At 34.2% G+C, this 23,154-nt stretch overlaps 1 protein-coding gene across 7 annotated transcripts; it reads right to left on the bottom strand.

The window, feature by feature from the left end:
• Window positions 1–953: 953 nt before the first annotated feature.
• On the bottom strand, window positions 954–23,119 carry LOC117789887 (microtubule-associated protein Jupiter). 7 transcript variants are annotated; one of them, XM_034629056.1, is made up of 5 exons: window positions 12,104–12,228; window positions 4,236–4,369; window positions 3,496–3,528; window positions 2,528–2,779; window positions 954–1,671 (listed from the first exon to the last, which is right to left on the bottom strand). In XM_034629056.1, exons 1-5 carry the CDS (start codon window positions 12,163–12,165, stop codon window positions 1,532–1,534), a joined length of 621 nt encoding a protein of 206 aa, XP_034484947.1. In that variant the 5' UTR covers window positions 12,166–12,228; the 3' UTR covers window positions 954–1,531. The 7 variants fall into 7 exon arrangements, with proteins under 7 accessions (XP_034484947.1, XP_034484951.1, XP_034484950.1 ...); XM_034629057.1 differs by lacking the exon at window positions 12,104–12,228 and adding an exon at window positions 22,912–23,119 and having other exon boundaries at window positions 1,532–1,671; XM_034629061.1 differs by lacking the exons at window positions 3,496–3,528; window positions 12,104–12,228 and adding an exon at window positions 22,912–23,115 and having other exon boundaries at window positions 1,532–1,671.
• Between the last annotated feature and the right edge of the window lie 35 nt (window positions 23,120–23,154).

Raw genomic sequence — 23,154 nt, 5'->3', positions numbered from 1 at the left:
AAGAAACAAAAGCATTTTTCATATCGATAATAAAAATACCAAAGTTTTGTTCAGCCAGGGTAAACGTAACGATTTTAGTTCGCGCCGACTGTCATTCTGGTTGTCATTTCTGTTAAGGTGCCCACACACGACAAACATGCGCGCTGAGCATGCTCGGCTCGCGTCAATTTTCATCGTGTGAGGAAGTAGTTGGCGAGCGGCTCGTATTTGAAAAACTTAAATTTCCAACGATCGGCTCGCGCGCATGCTTGTCGTGTGCGAACATCAAATCAAAACACACCAAACGTCAATGAGATAAAATTGAACAAAATATTTATTGAAAACGTAACAATTAGGCTTGTTATTAACGAGCCGCTCGCCGTCTGTGGGCAAAGGAAAACTTCGACGAGCCGAGCATGGGCACCTTTATGTGAGCAGAAAGTAAATTCAAGTCTGGAGTAAATTCTCTACACTGTTGGATTTTCTAAAGCTATTTTTCATCGCAATTTCGGCTATTTTCCCTGTTAATTTAAAATTTATTGAAATGTTAAATAACTTACCATTTAAAACCGGTGAATAAATTTGAACAAAATAAATATTTTCATTTCAGTTTATATTTAATTTAAGTTTAGCACGTGCGCAAAATGAACGTACTTTTTTTTAAATATATATATATATATTTTTTATATGAATGTGTTTTTGTATGTTCTGATATAAATATAAACGTGGTGTTATTTTAATTAAAGAATTAATATGATGAACGTATGCTTGTGTGTTGAATTTAATGTATTTGGATGATCGCGATTTGTTCGTATTTTTGTATCCTAAAGATCTGCATAGGGCATGTATTAATATCGTAGTATGTAATATTGAGAAATGTAAGTAATTCTAAATGTGGTATGTCTTTATGTATGGTTATATCGCGACAATTATATGCATGGGCTGCTTGAAATTATACAAATTAAAAGAACCGATTATATTACATACGTGTATGTAAAATTAAATTGCATATTGGGAGTACAATCAACAGGAATAATAGTGGATACAGCGATATTTTAAATCAATTATTTCGATGAAAAGTGAAGGTGAGTGTGCTTGTAATATTTGGATAATGTGTCTTCTTGATCTCATAATGCGGAATACAGCCGACGTTGAGCAATTGAGCAAGAGTTGAGAGGCGATGATGTTGTGCAGCAAGAGATATTTAAATACTTCAGGACGCAAGATACTTGGAAAAATCTTGTATGGTTGTGTACTCTGCTAAGCGCAACGTTTCTTGGTGTTGAACAAGGTTGTAATATTGGATCTCGAATGGTTGTTGTCTTCGGTATGCTCTGCTCGTATTGTTGCTGCTGCTGTCGCTGCTTCTTCTTAATAGTTAAACGCTAGATCTAATTTCGCGATAAAATTTTGTTGATCGATTTCGTTTGTGTTATACGTTATTTTTTTTTTTTGTTTGCTGGGCTGTCTGTTTGTTGGTTTTTCTGCTTGCCGCTCACTTTCGCTGCACATCGAAAATGTTGTTTGTATTGCGTGACATCCACAATTCAAATTACCAAAGGCCCGACGAATATCCACCGGGTGGCACACGATTCTTGTTGATCACCTGGTTACCACCACCGTTGAGGGCTGCTGGTTGAATGTAGTCCGTTGCACCTGGCTTATAGCCCTCACCAGTAACGGGATTGCCTTCTGTTTGAGAAAGGGAAAATACATTAGAAAATTATCAAAAGATGACAATATACCGTTTCTTAATATTATTGGGCACAATTTTCCGACCTCGGTGTTTCAATTTTATCGGCTTAAGACCGCCCACACCGTCTCCGTTCAGACCAAGCCCGGTAATTGGGTTACGAGAATACACATCATCCTTTGGCTCAATCTTAATACATGGCACACGCGGTTGCTCTACATAATCTTGACAGGGGCCTACAGGTTCCCCCTCGTTTACGTCCATGTTATTCAATGAGTACGGACGATCTGAATTTGAGCCTGTATCACAACGCGTCTGCAGATATACGTTGTGTTTATCAGATTCCGAGTATACATAATTGTCTGGGGGAACAATTCCAATTTCGTTATCTACACAAGGATGATCAATATCCAATGTATCGCCAGAGCGACTTGGTTCATCACTCGGTTCAGCTGACAGAGGACAGTCTGGATCCCGCTCGAAACCTAAAGGTTCTTGATTATCTCGACCTGCTGCTGATCAACATGTAACTTGTTTCTGGACAAGACTAAAAGATCTTGGAATACTCACAGTTCATATTGGCAAGACTAAACCTTACACGAAGATATCACGAAGATCTAATACAATTTGTATACTAGTTGCGTATCGCGCTTAGATGTAGTTTTGACCCAAATTACTAATATATACAAAATATAAACTTGCTCGAAATCTTATATTTTGATGTGCTCAGCTCACTTATAGATGTGAAACTAAATGATATTCAATTGAAAACGTAGAAACTGCCAGATCGGAAGAGTTTTGAGCCCATGACTACTGTATACACTCATACAGTAAGTCAAGTATTTGTATATTTACCTGATCTAACGCCTCCGTTAATCTTTAGATTCTCAGTCGAAGAGGAAACGGAAGATGAGGCTGAGGATACCGAACCACTTTTGCCATTATAATGCCCCTTATTGGGAAGGGTTTGCTGCGCGGAATCCGTATTCTTTCCAAATGGAATGCTGCTTTTCATGTGATTCTTTGCTGGCGTTACCGGACGTGCCGGCTCACCAAACAGACGAGAATAAGAGTCCACAGTCTTTTGGCCGCGTCGTGGTGCGTCACCTGTACGGTACGATTGAGCATACGTGTTTCAAAACGAATACAACATGTTTTGGACACACCAAAAACAATAAATAAAAGAAACATAAAATTAGTGTGCTTTATAGTAAGATCAATGTACTCTTAGATTACTACAAATTTGTATTAATACAATTTAATTAAGGTAACGTAAACATATGAATAATGATTAAATAGGCTATAATATGCAGCGTATACCTTTGTAGGCAATCGAATCAAAGTGAATTATTATAATAATTAGCAAAAGTGAGCAGCTGATGCCTAAGGAGGTGTATTTATAATTCTTGTTAACGACAACCGATTAAATTTGCATGACATATGAAGAGATATTGTGAAATAACCATGATTACCAATGTTTTAATATTCTCAATTAGTATCGTGAAATTAAATATTATTAAGATTTATTTGAATACCCTGAATAGAAAAAGACAAATTAACAATCGGACATTTGTGTGCAACTGCTTAATTAAGTATTTTCACTTGTGTACAGTGTTTTCATGAGAGAAAAGTGCTTCAGCATTAAACCAAAGAATAACGTGGACTTAATCAAACAGCATTGATAGAATTGTGTACATGTGTGTTACACAGAAATTGAGAATTCGAAGTCGCAATATCAACGATTTTAGTAAAGTAAATATTAATATAAACATAAGAAATTCAATTAAAAATTCTATTATTATACTGGCTCTTTAAATATGTACCAATAAAATAGAATCTGTGAGCTCCTTGCCGTACTGTAAAGATACGTAGAAAAAGAAAGAGAGAGAGAGGAAAAAGAAACGAGATATACATTTAATAAAAAAAATCAGCTCACAATACCATAAAATAGGTAAAGGAAAATCGACAATCATTGAGTACGATGTTAATTGGACCTTATGGAATAGGACATTATGTACTGTGTATAATTTAGACAAAAATTCACTTGGGTGCAAATTTTGTTCATTGTTTTTTTTCTTCTTTGTAAACAGCGCAATCTACAAGCTTATGATTATACTTAAAATTGCATAGCCAAATCTGTTCTCAAACTTAGCTTCGCAAGCTATTGAGGAAATGAATTAACTTTGCCAATTAACACTCCGATTTTCATTTTTGACATGATTTTACGGATTTTAATAGCTTGAATCGATTTAAAAGATGTATATTAAAATTTTTTATATATATTTAGATTTTTAGCAAAAGCACGGTAACAGGCGGAACAGCACTGAATATGTAAGAAATAATAATATTATTATGATAGCATAGTGTTGTGGAACGACTTAAAAAGCTTTGGTACAAGTCACATTTAGAGTTTCCAAACTATTCAGTCAGCCGTGCACCCAAACAATGTATAGTAATCGATATTTCTTTCGGTACTAATCGCTTGATGACAATTTGGTAAATGGGATCACGGCTGTAGCTGTAAATGTTACTTTCAGTATTATTTAGAAAATCTTTTACTTACCGTTGTTCTTCAGAGCGACATCTTTCTCGGCAGAGAAAATATTTGAGGCCATACGATTCTTCATGGTTCGTGGAGTTTGTGGCATGTCAGAGCCAAAAATGTCGCTAGAACCTCCGCCTGGTGTTCTCAACACCCTACAAAAAAGAAGAAACGAAAGAAAATTTAAAATTGTATTCAATTGGAACACAGGTAAATCTTAATTATGTCGTCTCTTCCAAGCATTACAAGTGCTATAAATATGATTATACCATAAGAAACCAAAAAAGAGGTTGTGGTTACAAGCGTTTTTTTTTTTTTTTTTTTTCTTTTTGGGGAAATCTGTAGACCAAAAGTGAAACCACTTGTGTGGCGGAAGTAATAACGTTGATGCAAGCTTATTATTAATTATGCATATGTAATGACAAGCGTGTCAAATGAAAATGCATTTTGTATACGCGGAACAGTCGAATATGACAACAGTCATAAATACCCTGTATTTATTGATAATGTTTAAAAAAAAAAAAACATTACAGTCGAGCCATTTTAGCCACACTTTTGTTTGTCTTTCTCACACAGTATGAACAAGGCGAATAGCTTAATATTTTTTCAGTTAAAACTTTAATTGTATATACTCTAAGGCAATTGATTTTATTTTATAAATTCTAAACAATTTCAATTTGTCGACTGATTGTGTAATAAATAAAACAACTCTGAGATAAAGACTTATCACCCGACACTTCTTGATCACAGGGTACCACTTCGTTGAGAAGTTTCCACTTCCGCATTATTATAAGTAAAAGACAAAAAGAAATTTTTGAAATATTAAAAACATTTTCGGGTATAGCGGTTGACCTTGAATTCCACTTAAAAGACAATTGATTAATAAAATAGCTGAAAAGACAATTCGTTTACTATTAAATATATGCCTACACAGTCTTGAGGCGTAACCACGTTTTGACAAAAAGCTTGCAATGCATTTGTAATTGAATAATCGATAAGCTTTTTGGTAAACTTCCAAAAGTGTTCAGTAGTAGGAGGTATTTTTGGTTTGTTTTGGAATCAAAGACTTTCTCCAGTTGAAAAGGAAGCAAACTAGAAAAAAATTTCGAAATATCATAAGATGTCTATCACTTAAACGGTATTTGGGTTTAACATTGACTTTTCCCATAATTGAAGATGTGAGAGTGCTTTTCGAGGTTTTTTTAATGGGGTTTATATTTTTTTCATACAACATTAAGTAACAATGTTTAATTACTAGGTGCGTTTTATGTTCTCTTTTGTATTTTAGTTTACAACTACTGCCATTAGCAGTGCTTTCCGTCTCTTTATACTCTCTAAATGTAATACAAACGTTTCTAAAATTTCTATCAAATGCTGACAAGGGAATTCAATTAATTAACTAATTTTTAATAAATAAAGGGACAAGCGCATTTTAACATCTTTGGGGCTACTAAATTGTAGATTATAAATCATTTGATTATACATTTTATATTGCGGGAGAGGGACTGGAAATATTCAAGTTTAAACTCCGCTCTTTTTTCTATCAAAAAAACCTTTCACATATTAAATGTGTTGGGAGACAACAGAGCCAAATCATAAGACAAGGTTTTTTTTTGAATGTGAAGTGCAAAAAAAACAAGCCTGACCGGCAGGTAATCTAGCAGCAGCACAACACAGGTGCTTCATTTGCGATTGCCGGGCAAAATGTTAGCTAAACTTGCTCCAAGCGACAGTCGATACACGGTTGAAGCCTTCACCCAGTGCATTGGAGACAAAACTAAATGTGTATTGAGCCAATGACAACAACAATAAGCACAACAACAACAACAACAACAACAACAACTACAACAAAGACGACGACGACGACAGCGAAATGCGATAAGTGCTCGAAGGCTTTAGATAAATGTTGAACACTTCTTATCCATGAAACCTTACGGGTAAAAGTTGTTTTGCCGAACACCTCAAGTAAAAGTGATAGTTGCTAACTTGGCTTAGCCAATCCTTTGTACCTTTTTTGGAAATATCTACTCTTCTTATGACACATGTGGTTCCTAGCACATACGGTCACCCTAATAGCAATTGCTCCCTTGTTCATCAAGTGCGAAATAGCTTGGCTCAAGGGAATCTCAGCTTCCGAGTATAATCGATGCAATCTTAGGTTCACGTTTACACGATGAAATTAAATAAGTTGATGTTTGTCCAACTGCTGTTACTTGTTCATTAAGACCCGACAAAGTAAGTTTAGCTCGAAATGAAAAGTTCGATAGCCATGACATGACACTCGTTGAATTAATAACTACATTGCCTGGGCGTGTCAACGCCTATCAGTTTTCTTCAAAATGAAAGTAAAATTGCAACTTATTTCATCAATTTTTGTGTTTGCACTATCGCTTGCTCGAGTACTTTCTAAAAAGTCCGGGACTGCATGGCAAATTAATTAAAATGCAGTTTATTTTTTGAGTTTTACCTACAATCCTTGAACTGATGATCACAAAAGTACACAATTTTTAGTTCAGGGAATCAAACCGAAATAAATATTGGATACGGTTTCTTTTCTGGTACGTCCAGAAACAACTATTTCGGTAAAAGGTTCTGTTTCAGGCTTTTCCATTCAAATCAGTTTTAAACTAAATATCAAATACTAATTACAAAATAATTTCCTAAAATTTTTAATTTAAAAAAATATATTTGGTATTAAATTGGAGCTCAGATCTAAAGGAAAATATTTTTTAACGAAACTAATTAAACTGGAATGCAGAATGAATAAAGAGACTAGACAATTGACCTCTTTTGGTTGTATAAAAAGGGTATTTGGGGTTTGTTTTTAAGCAAAAAGAAATCGAGAATGTATTTATAGTTATTACAAATAAAAACAAAATAAAATTGTACAACTGTCTGTCAAGCCCAACCCAAGAAAGTGACGTGTCTGTAAAAGTTGGAAGTGGAAGTTAGGTTTCCTTTTGCTTGATTGCCACTTGCCACAGCCCATGGGTTGTGGCATGTGTTATAACGGTATTTGCAACGTCAGCCACATGTGGTCTTTAAATGAATTTATGAACTGGGAAAGGGAGGAGAAGATGAATGGGTCAGGCAACAAATGAATAAATTGATTAATTGCAGTTGATCTTTATGAATTTGTTTAAGCTTAAAGGTTCGTGGTTTTAGCTGTTTGTGTTAAGAAAATGTGCGATTTGATTGACAAGCACAACACAACACAGCACAACAAACAAACAATAAAAGTGAGAAAAAGAGGAGGGGAGGAATGCATAAAGAGAAAGAGTTAGAGTGTCTGCCACCTGTTCATTAGAGAGAATTGACTGATTGTTAAGTGCATCAATTCATGCGCTGCTGGAATTGTTTTGAAATTGTTTCAGTTCATTCGTCTGCAATAAACAAATGGCCAAGTGATTGTTCAGGCAAGTCAATTTGATATTTCTTTTGATTTGGATTTTTTTTGTATTTTACTTTTTTATTGAGTTTCGGGTTGCTTTAAATTGGTTGCCTGGCGATCTGTTGGAGCGCATCAAAAGCAAACCGTTATAGTTATTGGCCCGACTGCAGTTTTGTTTCATTTGTTTGTTGTTTCATTTAAAACGTGTCCAGCTGAGTCGCATCGTCGTGCAACCGCAAACAAAAACCTAATGAAAATTGAACTGAAGCACGAAAATTGAGACTGTGGTTACTGTTTTTTTTTTGTGTGTGTGTATTGTTATTATTATTGTATGCTTTTGTTGATTTCCCTAAAACGTTGATTAGCTGTATCCATTATAATTGCTCTGCATGCTAGAAACAACAACAACAACAACAACACCGTCAGCAGCAGCAGCAGCAGCAACAACTGACGGTTTAATGACTTGTTTGATGGGGCCATGCTGCAATACTTTCCCTGTGCTGCCGCAGCTGTGCACTCAAGCAGAGCTAGAGCTGCAGTTGCAGTTGCAGATGGAGTTGATCGATGTTGCCGATACTCAAATGTTGTGCTTTTTGATGGATCGCCGGCATCGGCATCGGCTTCGCCAAGCAATTCGAATGCCCGATAATTTCCTGTAGGTTTGGTTGGAATTTGATCAGGTGTGGCGGCCTGACTAGGCTAGTGCATTCATTTGCAGAACGAATAATAAATGATTCCCCGTCCATCAGACCATTAAATGACGTTTATGTGATTGTCAGGTCACAATAAAAAGTCAGGTGAAAATACTGCATTCCAGTTAAAACCTTACTTCCGCAAAGCATTGTTCAACAAAGTTACACAGCAAACTATACTTGAACTTTACTGCGGCATATACAAAATAAAGCATAAAGTTTGTCCAAAAATATACAAAAAAAAGACATAAAAATACAAGTGTATTTTAAATTGCAATGCCGCATTTTTGCATATCATTCTTATATGTCTTCCACACTTTCAAAACGATTAGATAATAATTTCATATGCCGTATGATAAGTCTTATTTTGTCAGTCCTTAAAATAATAAATATTGTATAATAATATAGTGAATTTTTTCAGTAACAAGATGAAACTCTTTTCTTCTCTTCAGTATTTTATTAAAAGCTTAGGATATATTAAATTTTATCTGTGAATATATTTGCTTTTATTATGGCTAAACAATCATCGTTTATCTTGACTGAAATATTATCGTAAACTAGATTTTAAGTGCCACAGTGCAACAAGAATTTATAATGTTGTCGTTGATATTCTTAAGTGAAGTGTTTCATCATCAAGTATATAGGGACAACTTGCAGATCTTTAGAGCTATTGAGATTCCGGGATCATCATAACTTTGGTATCTTTAGATATTGATATATGATAAATAAATATTAATTATATTCGTCGATTATGTAATAGCAAATGTGCATTTCAATTATACCCTCATTTGCTATTTCATAGAAACAGGGTATACAAATACGTGTAAAGGCACACACACAGACACAGATCTGAAATTAATTTTATAACTGGCAGAGAATATTGCGATACACTGTTAGGCTGGCCTAGCATCATGGCACAACAGTTAGATTGTCAATTATCGATAGTGCTTTTCTCGCTTGATCAATAATTATCGATTAGCTGCGTAGAAAGTGTACAGCCGGCGAAGAGAAAAAGAAAAGTTGCCGCACAACGCTGCCACTTAACAATTATGCGCATATGCGCAAAACATTGCACATTCCTTGGTCTCGCCTCGCTTCGCTTTTTTTATTTATGTTTGTCTTTAAACTTCAGAATTAATGACACATGAGTTGAGTGCCAAATCGTGAAAGTAGCACAGGGAATTATCAATGTGTGTAATGCATTCAAAGTGACAAAGAACATGCAAATGTCTCATATTCTTGATTCTCAGTTTTAAAAAGAAACTTGAAATAGACAACCAAACGGATAATATTACTATATCATATGTCTTGAAGAACAGAAATCGTTTAATTGATTTCATTTATAATAAATTCTTTTACTTTAAAGAGAGTTAAAGTACTTTATTAATTACTTTTAGATAATAATATTATTTTTAAATTCCCAGAACAGCTATATTATATTATATCTTATCATTATATAATATAAGAGTTATTTTTTACTTAAATTGCCCCCAATCACCATAAATTTTATATAAGCATCGTATAATGCATATTAATATATTTAACACTGTTCCCTTTTGACCTAGAGACTTACTTTTGAATAATTACAGCGCTTTCAAAATTAAGCAAATTAAAAAAAGGGAAACTGTGTCAAAAAATGCATATGTACATTCTGATAATAAAATAAATACACACCGGAAGGTAAATTCATAAACGTGTATCTGTACTTAATACTCATTTTACATAGACGTAAATTCATAAGTCTTGTAATGCGAACAATTTGATTATTTATTTTATATATTTTGGGAATCGATCAAACATGTAGTTTTCTTGCAAATGAGCTTGTGTTTCCGACAGGCACAGGAAGGTACGAAAATACTTGCAAACATGCGCAACAAAGAAATTATAGCTAAGTCTGTCCTCTAAGTCAGGTACGTAGGTACCAACAAATGAATGCTCGAATAAATTAAAGTGAGTTAAATTAACGAAGGAATGCTCCTAAGAAGTTACACTTTGCAAATGGTGAACCAATTTGTTTCTACGACACACACACACACAGACGTTTCTTGATATATATACTATATTATATATATATTATATAAATACATAGAATCATCTATAATGATTCGTGTGCTTTATTTGTTGTTTTGGCATTGCTTTTCCTGTTTGCCCTAAATCAGCACATCAATGACTGTTGACATAGTAACTTATATATGTATGTATGTGTGAGCAACCATACCTCTATATCTTGATTTACTTGTAAATGCAAAAATATGTTAACAGGAAAAAGAGCATTGACAGTAGCTTTATGTGCGTGACTAGAGCATACCCTTTAAGCGAATCTATATTTAATTATTATTACTAACTTTGATCAGTAGACACAAAGTTATAAATTATATTACTTTAGTACATTTCAAGAAAACAACATTTTTAAAAAAAATACTTTTTTAATCAATATTTCTAAATTGCATATTTAAGAATTTAAATATAGATAGCTTGGGAAATTAAAAGGTCTAAAATTGGGGAAATTCGAATAAAATTACAATCGAAAAAAGATTATTATATTAAGAGTTTGTTGAACTTTAGGAAAACTATGTATATTAAATGCAGTTATTGAATTCCAAAAATTGAAAAGCGAACGCACTAATTGCGAAAAGGAATGTTGCAACAATTAAAAATGAATGTTTTTAATAAAAAATTATGTTCATTGTGCATTGTCAATTTGGAAGACAATCGCATAATAATTACAAATAAACAAAGCCATAAAAATTCATTGTCATGATTTCCGCCGCACAGACAACAAACAAATGCAGCGCTATGTACATTTAATACGACTGACTCTTCGAGGAAAAGTCACGCCTTTAAAATGTAATTACTTACCGACCATAAACCGGGCCCAAAAGAAAAGCTTATAAATGTACTGAATACACAGACAAACAGCCTAACAATAAAATATTATTTATATGTGAAATATTTACTTAAGCCGATAGCTGAATGGATACAATTGAAAAGATGAATCTGAATCATGCGCATGTCGAAATGTGGAACTAATAGTTATATTCGGTACTCAGACTGTGTATTCATGCAGATTACAACCAGGTACTATGTACTTTCAGTAATTAGTTCTGCAATTGCAAAACAAAAGGCAACAAGGCAAAAGAAAATGAGGACAACGAGAAATGGAGACTGGAAGATAGTTTCACACCAACTCTGGGACAAACCTGTGATATATGGCCAACTTCTTGACAAGTGTTAGCATTTCTAAACTGGCTATAATTAAGTATATAAAAAAGTGTAGAATGCTAATTAAATTTATGAATATTTTGCTAGTCTTGAAGGCAAAGCTTACGTCTTAAGTGAGTTACACAAAACCAGAAAGTTCAATGTACGCGGCGTTCTTAACGGCCCAGACGGAAGCTAAGGCAATTTGCTTTCAATTTTTGTTGTTGTTTTTGTTAGGCCAAAAAAAAAGGCCATGTCGGGAGTTAACTGTTAGAATGGGGCGGCCGCCCTCGAGGTTTTGGGTTAAACAATGCAAAAACAAAAGCTGGGATTGGCCAAGTAAACAGGGAACAAAAAATCAATGAACTGTCGAGTCTTAAAAGAAGCGCAGTAGGGGCTCGAAAAGAGGTTCTCGCCAGATTACCACACATACGGATACGGGGAAAGGGAACACGGAAGAGGTTTTTGAGTGACCAACACACATGGCAAAGCTTAGGTGAATGCACTATAAATTGCAGCACAATACAAGTGTACCTCAATATGCATATATAATACATACTATAAATAGTCACATATGCATATCGAATATGTATCCCGAAACTTACCTCTTTTTGGCTTTGCCGACATTATAGATTTCAATATGTTTAAACGCAGCATAAGCAGCCATTATATATATGATTATATATAAATACTTTTTATGAAGTTATCGTTTTAGAATTAATTTATTCGTTTGTTGTTAGTGACTTTAGTTTTATTCCAATAAAAATCTAGAAACACAATTGAATTTAATTTGCGGTTGCAAAACACCAAAAGAAAAATTTGCAAATTCTATTTTAACAGCGGCAGCAAGTAGGAACGAAAAAAGTCGCACGAGTCACACGAACGAGAGAAATGGAAATGCACGAATTGCAGTATGTTGTACACGAGACTTTTCCAAAGAGCCGAGATGATGATGACTCATGCTGCATGCTATATGCTGCATGCTGCAGGCTGCAACCAACGTCTGTCTCCCTCGGATGCTGTGTGTGGCACACGTTAAAAAATCAATAAATTGACGCTGCTGCGACAGAAATGAGATAGCAAAGTTCCAGTTCTGTGATAGGCTAATCAAATATTTCTTGCTGCTCACTAATTGAAAATCAACAATTTGCAAACTTTCCTTCCAATATGAAGACTTCTTTTTCTATTTAAATATCATTATGTTCAATCACTCACAAAGTAACAAAACTGAATTTTGATTAAATATTTTATTTGAATTTTTTTCACACACGTTAAATTGTTGTTGAATTCAACGGAAAGAATATACAATGTACGTTAGACTTGTTATGCTTTGCTCCAATATCAAACGCAAAGAATTTAAGCCAAAGCGCTTTTCAATTTTCCATCTACGTATAAACGTGTATTTTAAGCGATAGCTGACGTTGCAAACGTTTCGAAATGAAGCTGACGACTGGAGTGCATCGGGAAAAGTGAAAAGCATTTATTTCCACCAACCGACCAACGACGAGAAGTCTTATCGATCCGAAAAAAAAGCACAAACACAAACAGCGACAAAGCCCCAACTCTCTCAGAGATTTAACTTAAATGCACGGAGAGAAATAGAGAGAGAGAGAGAGCTCACACACTTCGCTTTGTATTTGTGTATGTACACGTGCATTGTGTATTTGCGGTACGAATAGAGCACGAAGAGTCGTGTTGGGGCTGGTTGCCGTATAAAAACAAAAACAAACTACAGCTGATTAAAGTTAAAGCTGCTTTCCGCTCTATCTTGCTACTTTTTCTCTCTGTCTCTATCTTTCTCTTTTCCTATCTGGCACTCTCTAGGTCTCTTCGTTCATTTTTTTCCCATTGCTGTCAACTTTCAACTCGGACCCAAGAAAAATATTGCACTGCTTTGTATACACATACATACACAAATACATACATACTAGTATGTAGGCAGTAATGTTTACCACAGCTGCAGATACTCTCCGACTTTTCACATAAAATAAGAACAAACCAGATCAAGATTATTTAAAAAAGATACAGCTGCTGTCTATGAACACAGTTTGTAAATATGGTATGTAATATGATACTATTCAGACGCTTGGTACAGGATAACTTCTCGTCGAGCAATTGGGCTCATACCAGTCTTTTTGTTAAATAAATATTGTTTTTTTATTCAATTATAATTATTAAACTTACGAAATGACTGACATGATTATATCTCATATTTTATAAAAATTTTAACAATTATAAATATTTAAAAAAAATGCTACACATTTAAAAAAATATTGACAAATTTTTTGACATTTACTTGCTTTTAGAAACACAGCATTTGGTTTGTTACAGATTTGTAAGGATTGCCAGCTCGTCTTTATTATTGTAATTAATTAACATTGTCAGTTTATTTGGTTAAGGCAACCGCCACTTTCATCATTAAATCACTTAGGAAGGGTATTTAATATTCGTTACGACTAAAGTTGTAGCTCTTTCTTATTCTACAAATGTAGTATAAGTGGTTCAGGTCTAGTAATCTTGTGTTTCTTGGCGTAGCTTTTCTGTTACCGTTACAGTTGGTCCATTACAAGCCGACTCTACATACTGTGCGCGAAATTGTTGAGGATAACAACAGTGCTCGACTAGATGATACTCCGCATTAAGATTTAAGACACCCAAGCACTCGAAAGAATCGTTTCACATAAGACATTTGCCAACCAGCAAATTTAACTTTTAAAAGCCCCTTTCAAATGATGTATAGGGTATATAAAATCAAGACTGAGAAACAAACGTATTACATTATGCAGCGGATTGCACCTTGTATTCGATGGTAACGTCGACATAGTAAATCACTTTCATCATCTGCAGAAGAAACTCGATCTGCACTAGTGGCAAAGTGATTTTAAAGAGTCGTCTTTCAATGGGTTGCATGCATTCTATGTACTTTTTGAGACTCCTCATTCTTTGAAAACTTTTGGCACACATTTCCATGAACAACAGGAAGCAAGTACCAGCATTTTTCAGTTGCGCTGTGTTATTTTTAATTTGCGAAGCGAAGACGTTCTTAGCGCTTATCAAGTAAACAGTATACATAAGTTGACAGGCCTTCCCATGACGATGGAACCGGCTGGGCATATCCATGTCTATGTGTCTTGTATACAGAGTTACCAATTTAGCTATCTAAGTTTAAGAAGTGGAATAGTCTGAGAAATGCGAGATATTTTAAAAATCGAGTTGACTACTTTTTGTATTATTATTAAATTATTTAGCAAGTTTAATGTTATTTCTAGCTATTTTTTTGTATAAAATTAGCTATTGAATTAATGACAACACTGCTAGTATGTATGCCATATGACACCATCCCCAGATGAGATTCAACTGTGAGCCGTGCGCCTGTGTGCAACGCCCGGGCAGAATGCACTTGCCCACATTGCCCACAGGCAACCCACAGGGCTGGGTTAAAAATAGGTAATGTCTTCCAGAGAAGGAGGAGGCATCTGCTCATCGTTGGCATGCTTTGCCTAATTGTCAAGTATCGTCTAGTTGGCTCCAGTAAGTAACTTATGAGTGCTTTTCGCTTTTGTGTGTGGGTGTCTGCCTTTAAAGTTATCTAAACATGAATCTGCCATGTTTCTCCTCCTTTGTACTCTATGCGAAGGGGAGAGTACGCTTAGAGTCATCCACAACCGGAATTTAGTTGAGTATAAAAAACTTCTGGCTCGCTGTAGGCGTTACCAGATTGGCCAGCTGACAATCGACAATTGCCAAAGTTTATTACATTTGTTACAAGATGCAATTTAATATTGACTCGAACTTGTCCAATCATCAAACTGAACAATAAAACAATTAAAAAATGCTCTAGACAAGAGTGTTCAATGAGCAGATATCTTGTAAGTGGATCCAACATTTTAAAATTCTTGATGTTTTCGATAGTTATTGTAGAAACCTCTGGTCAAATTCAATTTTGTAGATTTTTATGAAATTGATATGTATAGGCTAAATAAAACATCCATCAATCATAAATTTTACATTGATGGATATGTAATATACATACATATGTTAGAGGCACATATATCGTTGCTAGAGTAGCTCAATTTGTTTTTTAACATTTCTTTTACCCATTTTATGAGTGCATGGGATAAAAATTGGAGCTCTGACAACTCAGACAACTTTTCTTTCTGTTTTTTTGTTTTTTTTTTTTGCCTGTTCATTTTAATTATAGCTTTGGGCACAACATTTCTTTTTTGTGCTGTTGCTGGCTGCCTTAAATTTAGTCACCTTTTGGTCAACATTCAACATTTTCCACATATGTCTAGTACGTAGAAAAAGGCACACAGTTTTCACTGCATTTCACCCGGCAATTAACCGAGCGGGCCATTGACTGAGTAAAACACTTAAAGCCAGAGATTAAGTAGAATAATTAGCCAAAAACTTACAATCCCGAAACATAAAGTAAACGTTAAAAGCTATTATGAGTGTGCCGAAACTTTAATACCCTTATATGCGATTATGCAATGACAATCAAAAATGTTGTCCGAACATAAATAGTTTAATAAAAATATTGAATTGTTAAATAAATACATTAAAGAGTCAGTAACGATTATTGCACAGCGTTACATATTTCTTGACTTAATCATAATATGAACTCTCTGTCAGAGTATTAAAAGTATACTCAGAGCTCTTGTGCCTTTCCTTCTTCAAAGTTCTCTAGTGGAAGACCAATCTATATCCAAAGCAGACAAACGGAAATACGGATTGTTTGACTGTTACAACGACTCGGCTATCCGTGCTTTTCAAGAGTACTCCATATACTTTACTTTGTCGTATACTTATCTCCTTTTGCCTCAACATATCAAAATTAATTTTCTTTGTTCCTCTCTTTGCCGTAAACAATAATTTGTTCATATTTAAAAATGTCATAATATATAAAAAGAATTATAAAAATGTTTAAAGTAAAGAACCAATATCAAATGTTTACTATAAGAATCATAAAACAACTATAATTTATTACTTCTTGAAAGGATAGAAAATATTTAAGATGTTGCCCAGTGTACTGTGTTTATCTTGTTAAGCTTTAGTAAGACTTATCACTGTCGAAAAATTGATTTAATATTCCAGGTTGTTGACCTCCCATTTTTTCCATTCGTTTCAACGCACGAAGAAAACAGCTTTGTTTATTGAAATGTAATTTACGAACGACGAAAAAACTGTGACAATTTCCATTTGGGAATAAAAACTTTTATTTTCCTGATTTTTAAAGTACTTCAACAGAACTGCAAATGTACGTATTTTAAGGAAAATTGTGCTATTGATGAGCATAAAAATATATTCAGATTTTTGTCCAGTGAGAAACCAAGTACTGAATCTCTCGTGAATAAGAGCAAGTAGGTGACGTGACTACAGACAGAAAACAAAGATAATGAGCGAAATGAGCTGACGAAGAAATACGGAATAAGCAAATGCAAAACTTGGGATGCTGGGTTACATGTTATTTTGCCATAGCCAAGTGTGCGTGTGTGAGAGTGAAATGTTCAAAATTACATAACGATTAGTTAATAATTACAAAATTTATTCAATAATTCAAATGTCAAAAGTGAATGCATATGCATGGGTATATTTTGGGGTAAATTTTAGGTTATCTACACCCGTTTACAGGGTGTCTCTCAGTCTTGAACTATTGATTTTAACCTTCCTGCTGTTAACTGTTAATAATTAAAGAGTTGAAATTATTGTAGGCAGTCGATTGAGCTTTCAATTAAATTTAATTTCAAATATTGTTCACTTTGGGATTTTGTGGTACATTAAGTGATTTATAGACACATTCCGACAGCTTGTCGAGGCGGATCATTTTAAAGTTCGAATTCCTATATTTAGGAGAGGCCATATAAAGTATTTGTCATGTCATGATGTACATAGAAGCAATCAGATCGTAAATAGAAATGAAACGCACTTTAATTAATCTTATTTTTGTTATTTTCAATGCCTGCACAACTGACAGAAGGGGTATATTCGTATGGATGTTATGGAAAGAGTCTACATCGTTACTGGGTATCTGTTAGTCGAGACGATGCATAATTCCCACACCATGCTTTCTGTTTGAATGTCATTGGCTAAATGATTGTTGACAAATAACTTGGTTAAAAGCCCATTTAGTGCAATTAACTTCGATGGGATGTGTAAATGAAAAATGTACGAAAACAGGATAATATTTTGTCCAGATATTGTTAAATTAACTTTGACCATTGAAAGACAGTGAAATCAATCCGAGATCTAATAGTGAATAATTCGCATGAAATTTACTGAACGGCAAAATAAATATTACTGGCCAAAATGGGGGAAATTTTATTTGCTTATTGAGCGAAAAGTGAAAGCCAATTTAGTTTGAGCAAAGAGTACAGCTCTTGGATAGAATTTGTTACAGTCTTTGCGTGTTTAATACGGCATAGCCGAAAAAACTGTTGTTAAAATATAATGAAGCACTAATCAGTTTTGGGCACCTTCTAAATCAGTCAAAATACTTTTCTCTTTCTCTGAAAACAATTAAATGGTACATTTCGTTAAAGAGCTTCGCGGGCACGTTTCAAGCAACATATAATTCATACACACACTCACACACGTACAATATGCACCGCACATATATTTGTTTTGGAAAATTAACTACTTCAGACTTGCTACACAGCTAGGCCAGGTTTTCAGCTTAGCCGCGATGATCACGTCAGATAAGAGACTTTTCTCAGTTGAAATTAATCTTTAAGATGCCCAATTTCATTTTAATTGCAATTCTTTGAAATGTCAGATTAAAATGATTCAAAATAGAAACAAGAAAATTAAAATGTAATCTTACAATGTAATTTACGAGGTGTGTCCAAGAAGTATATGACGATTTTAGAGTATTTTAATTCAAGACGTGCTTTAGAAGTATAAAGCACACAAATTTATAGCTCGACTTGTAAATACCCTACACCGAAGTCTTGAAATTTCAAACATGTAGATTCCTCATAATAACGTTCGTACAGGCTTATACATTACTACAAGTAATGCATTTAAGAACATTGTCGATTAAACGTTTACTAGTTTCTTCTATTTTATTATTCAACTTTAACATCTAACAATTGCTTTTGTGAGATACAGTTTTTAACAAATCACTCGTTCTTAGTCAACTTTACATTAATACAACTGTTATACACATTCGCAAAATGTATGCTTCATTTTTTTATGCACTGCTTTTCACATTGAGTTGTACTGCCATACTACACAAGCAGTTGAACAGCACATCGCACTGCTTGCAACACTAAGTGTATAACACTTATTAAACATTTTTAATTTTTGTTAATCTTCCAATTAAAAAAATAAACACACTTCAGGTAATATATTCATATTGTTAATATATATTTATTTGGTCATGGCATTTATTTAATTATTTTATTCAGAAAGATCGAGACTGCGCTTCGTGGTTTGTGTATCGGCTAATTTGGACTGCTTCAAAGTGACACTGCTTGTAAGTAGAACGATTAGGTCTTTCTTATTAGTTATTCATTCGAATCAAAAACTTTAATGAGTCCAACAAATTGCATATAAATAATATAAAAATTAAACACGAGCTTTAAAGAATTCAAAGGAGAAAACAATGTAAAATTTTCAAATAAACCGACGACTTAACTTTTTTCATTTTAAATCTTAAAACTACGTGACACTGTCACACATGTTTACATTGCATTGTGACTAAAGATTTGTTATGACTGTGACCCTGTAAAGCACACTGCCTAGTATAAGTAATATTAATTACATAATAATTATCTAAGCCATTTTGATGAAACAGATGCTTATTATTGTGCACTTTTGTCGGCTGGGATAAATAATTCTTATCAGTCCGATTGATACTCAGATTAGAGCTAGATATCACACCTTGCTTTTATACTACGTGTGCAAATTCTTTCGATTTGCATATTGTTATGCCTCTGAGACTGGGAGTCGCAGAATACATACAGAATAAAGAAAGCAGAGATTGAACCTGTTTCTCAACCTGCGTCCCAGTTTGTTTATTATACCCTGTACCTATCCAATGGGTAGAGAAAGGTATGATAGAGCAATCAAATTGAACAGAACGCATATTATATTTTATAAATTATATATGATATGACGAAGGAATTGATCAATATCTGGACTTTAGGGACACTAAATTTATTATGTGGGTTCTACAGAGTACATCCTAGTCGGACACAGTCAACTAGATCATTTTTTCTTGTCATAAAATATGGTCTTGTCTGCCAGACAACAGCTGCTTTGCCACTCCTACCTCCTAATTATATAAATCTCCCTTTGTTTCGTCGTAGTTTGTATGCGAAATTCTACTTTTAGCGTCAAGTCTGAATTATCTCCCGACACTCTGCCACGCCCCGTCTTTGTCATTGTCATATGTTGTCGCTGACTTTCCGTGGGTTGACGTGGTTGCATTTGCAACCAAGATCTGAACAAAAGGTTCGATCAAGTCTCTTTGTGCGTCATTTGGAACGTTTTGTAAACAGAGGCAAAGGTATTTCATGATCTTTTCGAGTCAGATCTGATTGATTGTACATTTATTATATACATACAAACTATTTAAGGTAATTTCGCTGTAATCTTAAAAAGTAATTCTAAAAACTAACTATGTTTCAGATGATTAAATTTAACGATTATGTGGTGTGATTTTGTAAAGAAGATTTGGAAGTAATACTCATATGGAACATGATTCTTCGAATGATTCAGCAATTAAACAAACTATTTTTATGAGCATTTTATAAGCAATTGGTTTTCCAGAATAACGGAGACGTCATATGGCCTCTAAATCGCTTCAGATTGGGGCGACTCTTGCTCACCCAAGCGTTTGTATCTTTCAACAAAACAAAAATGACAAAATTAATGCGCTGGAACTGTCGCCATGTAAGGACATGGAAAACGTGAACACATGACGCATTCACATTGAAAGTAAATGAGATTTGAAATTTATTTCAATTATACATCTTTCTATTAAGGGACATGTATATATGTAAATTTGTAAATTTATCTATAAATTTAAAATTTCTACCGACTTTTAGTCGTGCATTTCAACATTTTCTAATTTTTTTGTCATATTATGTTTTACAGATTTATTGATTTGACCCAGGCTCATTTCTCAGATATGCAACCGCATATTTTCTATTTCTACGTTGTTGGGTTCCTCGTATCGGGTCGGGATCTTTTACCAGCCAGAAACACTTACCGATGAATCATTTTGCGTGGAGTGTGCTGGTGTGTGTAAGTGTTTGTAAAGGCAAAGGTATACATATATATATACCTACTGCAGACGGGTGCGCCCTGCTTATTATTAGTAAAACGTTCACTCTTTCTCTATCTCTCTTTTTAGTCTCCTCCTCTATATGTCGATTAGTTACAGAACCTCAATTAAGACCCAGGCATGACAATCAAAATCCACAATTGTTAGACAGACTACAACAAAAAAAAAAAAGAAAATAAAACAACAACAAGAACAGAATGGCACGTACTAGCATGCAAGGTCTTACAGTTGGTAACATGCTATGGATCCAGGTTCAATGCACTTTTCTGCTGGTTGCACTTCTCGTGACTAGTTACCGCTATACTATAAGTAAGCATATGAAAGAGACTGACGCGCTTATGCATTTTCGTGCTCTCTTAGCTTAGCTTACACACACACACATGTTCATATATATATATATATGTATATATATAACACCTACACTGTTGTTATTGGCAAAGACATAAGTATCTCGAGACTGCAATACTCGCAAATACCCTGGGGATGTATCTAACATTTTAATCAAACTTGATCTCTTGTATATCTCAAGATCTGTATTCACATAAACATTACAAAACGACCAGAAAGAACGGAAATAAATAAAATAGATGACAGAAAACAGAAGAAAACGTTTTCTCCCAAAACTCATGATTAGATTTTTATGAAATAGGAATCATTTATCCTGTTTCATGTGTTGAAATGAACTACAAATGTTATGTATTTCCTTGTGTTATTCGAAATAAGTATATAGCATCGGGGAAAACTTTTTTTATATCCAATTATAAAGCGCACAGGGTATACGAATCATTAGAATAATAAATAATGAGATGCTAGGGTTGCAATATATATACAACTACCCGGTCAATTCTTAGGGTTGTTGTTGATTTCCGTTATTAATCAGAAATACAATGGGAAGCACCCACCCACACTAGAGTCAAAGTGTCCCATTGTGCACCATGGACTGTACAGGGGCTTGCACTCAAAACGCATCGATTTAGCCGACTTGTACAGTGGTGGATTCCAAATTAGAACCTCTGTAAGCTAACATTTATCTGAAAAAGTAGGCGAAACTTTTGTTTTGTCTTATTAGCTAATAACATGAATAAAATGACTTTAAAATGTAAATAAAATGATCTTATATATAATACAACACCAACTAATCTGTAAATGTGAAATACGAGATTTAGAACTGAGTCTGAAAGCGGGATTTTGCATCTTCTGTGAGATTCTAGAACAACAGAATGCTGAATGTGCGATTATATGTACAAGTGTTGTAATGGTAGATAAATACATAAAAATAAGTATAGCTATTTGGATTATCAGCAAAAACATTCAAACACACAGAAGAGTTTCGAGATAATTCCGTCAATGCTTTTAGGTACATATTTGTGTATGTAAATTTGACTGAAAGCAAACCGATATTCAAGGAAGAGAACCCACACTCCAATATTGAATTGGTCAGCAGGGGTCGGAAACTGATAAGCAAACCGATATGCATACATATGTACATACATACGAATAAGGAAGCTAAGGAAATGGTTGTCAAGGGCGTTAACTGCACTGCTATGGTTTTGGGCGCATTCCAAAAAAAATATATAATAAATGGTGGTGCTTATTGTAAAAGGAATAAGTGCACATGTGCATGTGTGTGTACATGCATATCAACATACATACATATGTACATACATACGCATTGACAGCAAGTATAAATTCGATAGAGAAGGAATGATCGTAAATGTCAAGTCGCGCCTGGCTGATGAACCCACTTACATACAAATATACATATGCAGATATGCATGTGTAATCCAGAAAATACTCATAGCAAGCATGAAACAAAGAAATCTTTATGAACTCCACAAATGACCAATTAAAGACACTGGTGTCTTTAATTAAAGGCATGTAGTTGTCGATAAAACAAAGATATTGCATTATGAATTATACACTCGCATGCACACAGTAATTGCACACATATATACATATGTACATACAAACATTTTAGTTTGCCGGCGGCCATTAGGACTTTGGCACAAGGGTTTTATGCACTTCACTTGCATATACAATATTAAAGTATGTATGTATGTATGTCGTGTGCAAGGAATACAAGGAAAATATTAAAACACAAATTAAATTAAAACAACTTACTTGGTGCTGGCCTTGTTATCGGTAATATCAAAATTGGCAATCATTCTGTTTGCTTTCAACTCTTGTAAGTTATATTTTTGATTTAAAGTTCTGCAGAAACGCAGATAACTTGAATTCAATATAAACAATTTTTTTTTAAATGCACACAAAAGCAGACCGGGCAAAACGCGTCTGGTAGCACGTTCAATCAAAGTAGAATGAGAGCAACACTAACAACACCAGTTGTATTCCACACATTGAAAG

This window comes from Drosophila innubila (genome assembly GCF_004354385.1).
Source record: "Drosophila innubila isolate TH190305 chromosome 3R unlocalized genomic scaffold, UK_Dinn_1.0 2_E_3R, whole genome shotgun sequence".
NCBI lineage: Eukaryota > Metazoa > Arthropoda > Insecta > Diptera > Drosophilidae > Drosophila > Drosophila innubila.
This window is presented reverse-complemented; position numbering and strand designations above follow the sequence as displayed.